Source organism: Myotis davidii, unplaced genomic scaffold, assembly GCF_000327345.1.
Source record: "Myotis davidii unplaced genomic scaffold, ASM32734v1 scaffold341, whole genome shotgun sequence".
In the NCBI taxonomy this organism is placed as follows: domain Eukaryota; kingdom Metazoa; phylum Chordata; class Mammalia; order Chiroptera; family Vespertilionidae; genus Myotis; species Myotis davidii.
In genome coordinates, this window is record NW_006291021.1 from 180,086 (window position 1) to 188,041 (window position 7,956).

The following is a 7,956-nucleotide window of genomic DNA, read 5'->3' on the forward strand; positions in this document are numbered from 1 at the left end:
CCCCCCCCCCGGCTCACCAGGTCCTGCACAGGAGCAGGCATACAGCAGGCGCTCAATCAACATTTGCTACATAGATAGATGGTAGAGTAAGGGAGGCAGCTGGTGTCCAGGAGAGCCTCCAGGAGCTCAGGACGAGGATCCTTCTTCCAGGGCCAGCCTGTGACCTTCAGCGAAGAAGCCTTCTTGGCCCAGAAGCCCGGGACTCCCTTGCAGGCCTTCCACCAGCGGGCTGTGCACCTGCAGCTGTTCAAACAGGTGCGCCGGAGCCCAAGGGCGGGATTGGGACCTGGGGGGCGGGGTTAGGGACGCCACGCCTGGGTCCTGTGGGCGGGGCTAGAGTCGGTCTGGCGGAATCTCCCTCTTCAGATTGGGGAGACCGAACTGAACTAGGTTTCTTAAAGATGAGGGTTCCAGCCCTAACCGGTTTGGCTCAGTGGATAGAGCATCGGCCTGCAGACTGAAAGATGAGGGTTCCAGCCCTAACCGGTTTGGCTCAGTGGATAGAGCATCGGCCTGCAGACTGAAAGATGAGGGTTCCCGTCCTGATTTTCTAAGGGACAAAATCTACTCCTTGGGCCCTGGGGAAATAATGCCGTCTTCGGAAGTTCTGGGCGTGTCCAGATGCGCACATACTTTAGGAGGAAAGAGGAGGCGGGCCGGGACTCCGGGGTACCTGGGAGGGGGGTGGAGCGGGATCGGACTCCTGGGTTCCTGGAGGAAGGTGGGCTGGACTCCAGGATCCTTCAGCGCGGGCGTGGGTTCTAGGGTCCCTGAAGGTGGGATCAACCTCTTCCAGGGTCACTGAGAGGTGGGTCGGTCCGAAGTGGCAGAATCTAACTTCCGGGTCCCTGTGAGGGGCGGTGTCTGGTCCCTGATAACAGGTCCTGACCTGGGGCTATAGGAGGCGGTTGGACCTCTGGCTTCCAGAGGTGGCCTCCAGACCTCCTGGGTCCGGTGGGTGGGCCCCTAGCCGGGTCAGGAATGACTTTTACTTCCTGAGGGCGAGAGGACTCCTAGTCCTTGCATTCAGATGTGACTCTGATCTTTTCTCCCATCCCCAGTTCATTGATGGCCGGCTGGAGAGGCTTAACAAAGGAGAGGGGTTCTCAGATCTGTTTGAGCAGGAGATCACCTGCAGTGGGGCCTCCTCAGGTGAGCCCCGAATCTACCCCGGAGTCCCTACCCCAGCAGCCCACCCCCCCCCAGCCTGAGCATGCCTGCCATGACCACGCTCTCTCCTCACTCCAGGCACCCTTCGCTCCTACCAGCTCTGGGCAGACAACCTAAAGGTATTGAACACCTGTCTTGTTTATTATTGGATTAATTTAATCCCAAACAGCCCCCAAGTAGGGTCATCATTTTGCTCATTTATAGAGGTGAAGAAATTGAGGCTCAGAAAGGGAGAAGGGCTTGTCTGGGGTCACACAATCCTGGAGTGAGGTGGGTCCTGGGGTAACCCCAGATGCCCACACCTCTCTCCTTGGCACTCTCTCTCCAGAAAGGTGGTGGTGCCCTCCTGCATTCCGTCAAGGCCAAGACCCAACCAACCGTCAGAAACATGTACCGCTCGGTGAGGCTGGGCTAGACAGGTCGTTTACAGGGGTGACAGAGGACACTTTAACCCCACATTTAAAGTGCACATGTTTTTATCACCTGAATCATCAGTTAAACCATTAACAATTTTTCCCACTTTCATTTTCCATTCACTATTTTCATGTTTGTCAGGATTTCTTTCCTATTTAAAATTGGCAACCAAGATTCATTGGATTTTTTGTTTATTTTGTCCTTCTCAGACACTGCAAACCCCGCTTCTATCCTTTTGGGGTTTTTCTCCCAGGCCCGTTTCCTGGGGCCAACTTCTGCAGCTCCAAATTGTCCATTCAATTTTATTCTTCACTCGGCTTTTGAACACGGACACATTTTTATGATGTTCTGTTTTTGCCACTCCCCATTTCATCTGGGGGTTCTTTCCCGCAGGAATAGTCCTTTTGTATTAGCCAAGGGGCCGAGAGTTTGTATTGACTCCTTAGGTGATGCATGGGGAATTGTGAATACATTTGTGAGACATAAACATGAATAGATGGCAGACTCCACTGTTCTAGGGAACAGGGGGCTGAGTTCTCAAATGTCCCATGTCAAATCACCTCAAATCTAATTTTTTTTTTTGGCTCCTCCATAGGCCAAGAGTGGCTTGAAGGGAATGCAGAGCCTCCTGATGTACAAGGTAAAGCTAATGGCCAATGGGTGGGGGGAATGGAGAAATGGGCTCCTGGCTCACCCAACCTCTTCCTAGGATAGGGATTCTAGCCTGCAGAGGGGGGGCTCCCTCAGGGCTTTCTCCCTCACCAGTCGCTCAGATCACCTGCAGCAGCGCCTGCCTATCACCCAGCACTTTGGACAGGTAAGATGCCCCGCCTCCACCCTGACACACACACCTGGAATTATCACCAAGTCCTCCACCCATCCTCGATCTCCACCTAGACAACTTGCCTCCCTCCTCGTGTACCCCAGTACCTGATGCCCGCTTCACACTCACCCTCCTTCACACAGCTCCCCTGACTCTAGCTCCTGGGGCCCCACCCCTCCAAACCTGTCCTTTGCAGAACCGGCCCCTTCGCCCCAGCAGGAGACACAGGCAGGAAGAGAGACCTTCTGAGTCCCTGGGGGAGAGGTAAGGCTCAAAGGCAGGAGAGGGGGCAATATTGTCAGTGGGAGGCCAGAACTAATGGGGAAGATGATCCCCACATTTGAAACCTGCCAGAGCCACCAGACTGGAGCTGGGGGTTGGGGGCAGATATCTGAGGCTGCCTAACCTCACACAGGACACCCCCTCTGAGCCCTGAGGCTACCCAGGACTCCTGGGCAGAGGAAGCTCTGGACAGCAGCTTCCTGGGGTCTGGGGAAGAACTGGATTTGTTGAGTGAGATACTAGACAGTCTGAGCACGGGAGCCACAAGGACAGGCAGCCTGCGGCCCAGCCAGAGCTTAGACTGCTGCCACAGAGAGGACATGGACAGCTGCCTCAGCCTGGTGAGCCCTCCAGTCCTCTCCCACTTGCCCACCCATCTTGCCACCCCCTCCCCCTCTAAATTCCAGCAACTTGCTAATCTCCCCCCCCACCCCCACCCCGTCCAGCCTAATTTACCAGGAAGACAAACGTGGCAGCCAGATGAGGAGGACCCCCCAGAACCCCATTCCCAGTCCCTGCCTGCTGGCCTGCCATCTCTGCAAAACCCCCACACTCCGGATACCACCAGGTCCTTAAAGAACCTCACTCTCTCAGAGGCCAGCCAAGAAATCACTTCTTCAACCCAATCGTTAACAGCTTCTGCAGACCCCAGCAGCAGCGAGGACCTCAAATCCTCTCTCACAGAGCCCCATCAACAAACCTCACCTCTCTCCCCTCTCCACGAGGCCTCCGGAGAGCCCAGAGGCGAGAAGAGCTCCTGCTCCCAGCTCTCCACAGTGCCCACCCAGCCCAGCCCTCCAGAGAGCCCCCAACCTCTGCTACCCACAAAGCCCAACTCAGATATCACCTGGACATCTCCAACCTTTGACTCTACCTCAGATCTCGGTTTCCCAGAGAGCTCCAGAGCCCCTGCTGTGCCCGCTAGCAATCGGCAGGAGCCCCAGGCCAGGAACCGGCCCAGAGTTGCTGAGCTTAAAAAGTGTTTTGAAGGTTAAGGACCAGGCATCTGGAGGAGATGCCATCCTCTCAATAAAGTCTCAAGAGCCCAAAGCTGGTTTTTCCTGGTGAGTTTACCTGTGGGCCCTCTCTCTGCTCCTAAACCCAACCCATCCACCACCTTCCCCACTGGGGCAGCCTCCTGCTGGCTCCGAAGGGTAGTGAAAAGCCTCTTTTCCAGGAAACCCTCCCAGCCCCTAAGATCCTCAAAACCTTGCAATTCATCCTCCACGGCCTATGAGCCCTGCATTTACCTCCTCCTCTAGGCTAATTTCTGCCTCCACCAGTTCAAAAAAAGGTTTTATTATATCTCACTATCAATTTTACACATATATATATATATAAAATGTCAGCATCCCCACCCTCCCTTGCCCTCAGGGGCAGAGTTTTGAAGCACCATTTCCCCCTTCTATTCTTAAGCCCAGGTTTTGAAGGCTCAGAGAGGGATCAGCCTTCCCCCAAGGTCACACAGCAAGGGAGGGAGATGAAGAGAGGAAGGGGACCTAGATGGGCAGGCACCCCTGCACTTTCTCCTTGGAGTCCTGGGGAGCCTGGGCCTCGGTTGCGTGGGAGAACTGAAAGGAAAGGAGAGGGGGGTTGTCGGGCCTGTGTGGAGACGGTGCAGCAAGCAGAAAGGCGGGTCCCTAGCACCGGCACCCCCAATTGCAGGCAGAGTCATGCAGAGGCGACATGCTTCGCAGAGCCCGCCCAGCAGATGCCCCATGGCCCCAAAGTCCAATTGAGCCATCATGGGCTCATGTCTCGGTGGTGGATGCTGTGTGGGAGCAGGTGCTAGGCAGTCCTGGGTAGTGGTGGTGGTTGTGGCAGACCCCAGCGTTCAGATGAGCCGCTCCTCAGGAGGCAGCTTGAGGTTGGGGGGTGGTGGCGCTCGGGCACCCACCTGCTCCTCACTGCTGGGCCGGTAGGTGCCTTCCGTCTGCCGCTTCTCCCGCAGTTTCCGCACCAGCAGCACCAGCCCCACGGCCAGAAGCAGGGCAGCCAAGAGGGAGAAGACCACGATGATGGCAGTGGTGGCCTCCTTAGACTGCGAGACAGGGGACAGGTGTGACTTCCCTGAATCTGGGGATCCTGTCTGCCCCCACCTTAGAAGCATCCCGGGTTCCTAATCCCCCCACACACCCCTGCTCCTTTTGGTGATCTGGTTCCTCCACCTGATCCCCATCTATCACATTTGGGGCTCCCAGTCCCCCACACCTGCCATGTCTGGGGTCCCCCTTCCAAGCACCCATCACATCTGGGTTCCTAGCTATTCCCCCCTCCTCCCGAGAGGCCTATAGAGCTCCTGACCCACTGCATGTGCCACCATCTACTCCCTTCCTGAGGTTCTGGGTCTCCCCAGTCTGGGCCCCTGGCTCTCCCTAATTGTCATGTTGATATTCTGTTCTCTCACACTTGGGGGTCTCCAATGCCAACCCCCATCCTGGCCTGCCACCTCTAGGGATCTAGGCCTCTCCACCTGCTACTTGTGGATAGCATCCTAAATAGAATCTCTGCTGCCCTCATGCCATATATACCCCCCAACTCACCAGGGCCCCATTGAAGCTGGGGTATGGGGTGGTAGTGGTGCTATTCTCGTATGGAGTGGGGTCCAATGCTGTGAGGAAGTGGTAGAGAGAATAAATGAAGCTCCATCTATCACTCCCATCCTGGCACATCTGCCCCCTTCCTTGGGGATTTCCCCTGCCCTCACCCCCCACCCCCACCCCAGTTAGAACTCTGCTCTTCTCGTTGTGGGTGCTCTGCATGTCGGAGCCAGGCCAGCTGTACTGCTACTCTTTCCACCCTCAGCCCAGTGGAGCCCAGCAGTGAGGAATCCGCCCACAGTAGTTTGCAGTTAGTGCTGAGTTGGGGGCTATGACAAGATGGTTTGGAAGCCTAACTGTCCCCTTCTCTCCCCTCCCCCACCTACCTGGCCTTTTCTTGGCTCTGAAAGATCTGGACAGATCCTGCTTTTCCCTGGAGTATCTATTTGATTCCGCCCCCACCCCCATCCCCACTCCAGGCTCTTGAAACTGGAAGGACTGAATGGCTGGGTCCACCCATATGGCCAGCCTGGTGGTCATCCTAGACTCAGAGCCCCAGGCAGGCAGGCCCCCTCCAGGCTGCCAGACAGCCCAAAACACCTCAACCACAGAGGCTCAGATATTCAGGCCTCCTCTCCCTCCAGCTCATAATTCCACCCCAATCAGGAACTCAGGAATTCTAGACCAACTGCGACCCGTCCAAGGAAGGACTTAGGAATTCAAAATCCCCAGCCCTGACCTTGTAGACTGCTGCCCCCAAGGCACTCCATGCCCGCTCCCCAGTTCTTGACCTCTCGGTGTCCCGGGTCCCCAGCGCCCCTGCCGGTACCTACTTTGCCCCCAGACCCGGCCCCAGCGGGCCGGCAGCAGCGGCAGGCCGAGCGCCAGGAGCAGCCCCAGGCTGGGGCTCGCCATGGGCCTGGGGAGATACGCTGGTGGCACCAGGGACAGGGCTTCTTGCGCGCCGCTCCTACCGCATCTCGGGCCAGAGGTACTTACGACTTGGCACCTGCGGGCGGGAGACGGAGAAAGGCCAGGGCGTGGGGGAGGAGGCTTGACCCAGGCGCAGGCCCAGGGAGGGGCGACACGCGCCCGGGCACCCCGGAGTCCAGCCCCGCCCCGCCGCCAGAGGTCAGAGATTAAAAATTAACTCGGGAAGTGCATTCCTAGGCTCTGGAAAGGGAAGGGGGTAGGGAGAGGGGGGCGGCGCGACCTGCCTCCCTACCTGGCCCGGGCGTCTTTGATCTCACTCAGGTTCCCGGTCTGCTTCCCTCGCTCGATCCCTCCGTGCGTCCCTCGGTCGCTCGGCCGGACCACACCGGCTCCTCCCGCTCACGTGACCCGGAAAGTTTAGTCACTCACCTGGGAGGGGAGCGCACTTCCGGCTTATGCACCTGAAAGAGATAAGGGGGCGGAGCCAGGCGGGAGGTGGGGCCGCGCCGCGTGCGCACCTGTAACGGGAACCCAATCCTGTAATGCGGAAAAGTAAGAGGCGCGGAAGTGCAAGAGGAAACTCCCTCGTGGATTGCGGTGACGTCTGTAAGACCGCACAGGTGCGGAGACACACGAGGCATGGAGACACGGTGGTATGAGGCACTCCTGTTCGGGGCCGACCCAGATGGGGAGTCCTTCATGAAAAAACACCTGCGTGGTACACACCTGCATGGGAGCGAGCCTGTAGAAAAGACATCGGCAAGGACAGGTAAGAAACACACCTGTGGGAGACATCGGCATTGACTCACACCCATTGGGCGTAGAGCTGATCAGAAGCACACCTGTGTGGAAAACAGCTGTGTAGAACAGCTGTATTGTAACAAACACCTGGCTGAGGCGCTCTGGCGCACGGTTTTGAGGACGCGGCTGCATGGCTCACCTCTGGAATGAACAACACTTGGATAAGGAATTTCTGTGTGGAGATGTATTGGCAATACCCGGTATGAGACACACCTGCACTTAAGTACACCTGTATGGGACTCAGTTATACGGAAACAGACCCATACGGGTGTATACTTAACACGAAAACACCCGTGCGGGTGGGGACGCTGTATAACGCATTCCTGGGCGGATTTCTGCTGAGAAGCATACCTGTGTGGTGAAGGAAGTACAGCGGGGCCTTGACTTACGAGTTTAATTCGTTCCGAGACCGAGCTCGTTAAGGAGCTCGTTAACTCAAATTACTCTATCAACTCAATGCAAAAAATCGGCCAAGAGACAGCTAGTATCTCAAAAAACTCGTTAGTCAGGACACTCGTAAGTCAAGGCCCCACTGTAGTCTTGTATGAGGAACATCTGCATAGAATTGAGCTCACATGAGAGAAAGACCTGAGCTCTGTATGAGGCACAGCCACATTGAAGCACCTGCGGTTGGGGTGGGGGGGGGAGACAGAGGTGTATGTGTATTGAGGCCCACCTGTCAGGATGTAGCTGATAAAACACCTGTTCGGGGTATCTCCGTGGGAAACATCTGTAACCCCCATGATGAAGGGCACCTGCAAGGACCACCTTTACATAAAAGCATCTATAAGAGGCTTGTTGGTCTGAGACGCACCTGTTGGGGCAGAAGCTGAGTAGAAACCAGTCCTATGGCTGCATCTTTGGATAAAGAACGACGTTAATAAGACGACCTTCTCTTGGGGACTCTAGGGTGAAGAGGGATGGTCACGGGCAAGTTAATCCCTTTTAGGGTATAGTGATGGGTAAGGATCCCGGGTCTGGATAAATTCCTGC

The 7,956-nt window shown here is 56.4% G+C and overlaps 2 protein-coding genes across 2 annotated transcripts in view; one reads left to right on the top strand and one right to left on the bottom strand.

Annotated features, from left to right (window-relative positions):
* Nucleotides 1–3,739, top strand: part of DENND1C (DENN/MADD domain containing 1C) — a 9,711-nt gene extending 5,972 nt beyond the window's left edge. The window contains exons 15-23 of the mRNA XM_006764222.2: nucleotides 151–255; nucleotides 1,062–1,152; nucleotides 1,249–1,289; nucleotides 1,499–1,570; nucleotides 2,180–2,224; nucleotides 2,294–2,401; nucleotides 2,604–2,671; nucleotides 2,823–3,030; nucleotides 3,136–3,739. Of these exons, the coding sequence (XP_006764285.1) occupies nucleotides 151–255; nucleotides 1,062–1,152; nucleotides 1,249–1,289; nucleotides 1,499–1,570; nucleotides 2,180–2,224; nucleotides 2,294–2,401; nucleotides 2,604–2,671; nucleotides 2,823–3,030; nucleotides 3,136–3,684 (1,287 nt within the window). The 3' untranslated portion in view covers nucleotides 3,685–3,739. The remainder of the gene's footprint in view (nucleotides 1–150; nucleotides 256–1,061; nucleotides 1,153–1,248; nucleotides 1,290–1,498; nucleotides 1,571–2,179; nucleotides 2,225–2,293; nucleotides 2,402–2,603; nucleotides 2,672–2,822; nucleotides 3,031–3,135) is intronic.
* CRB3 (crumbs family member 3) lies at nucleotides 3,698–7,376 on the bottom strand. The gene is made up of 5 exons (XM_006764221.2): nucleotides 6,455–7,376; nucleotides 6,063–6,238; nucleotides 5,233–5,300; nucleotides 4,587–4,730; nucleotides 3,698–4,260 (listed from the first exon to the last, which is right to left on the bottom strand). The coding sequence occupies exons 2-5, from the start codon at nucleotides 6,142–6,144 to the stop codon at nucleotides 4,189–4,191; spliced, it is 366 nt and encodes a 121-aa protein (XP_006764284.1). The 5' UTR covers nucleotides 6,145–6,238; nucleotides 6,455–7,376; the 3' UTR covers nucleotides 3,698–4,188.
* Between the last annotated feature and the right edge of the window lie 580 nt (nucleotides 7,377–7,956).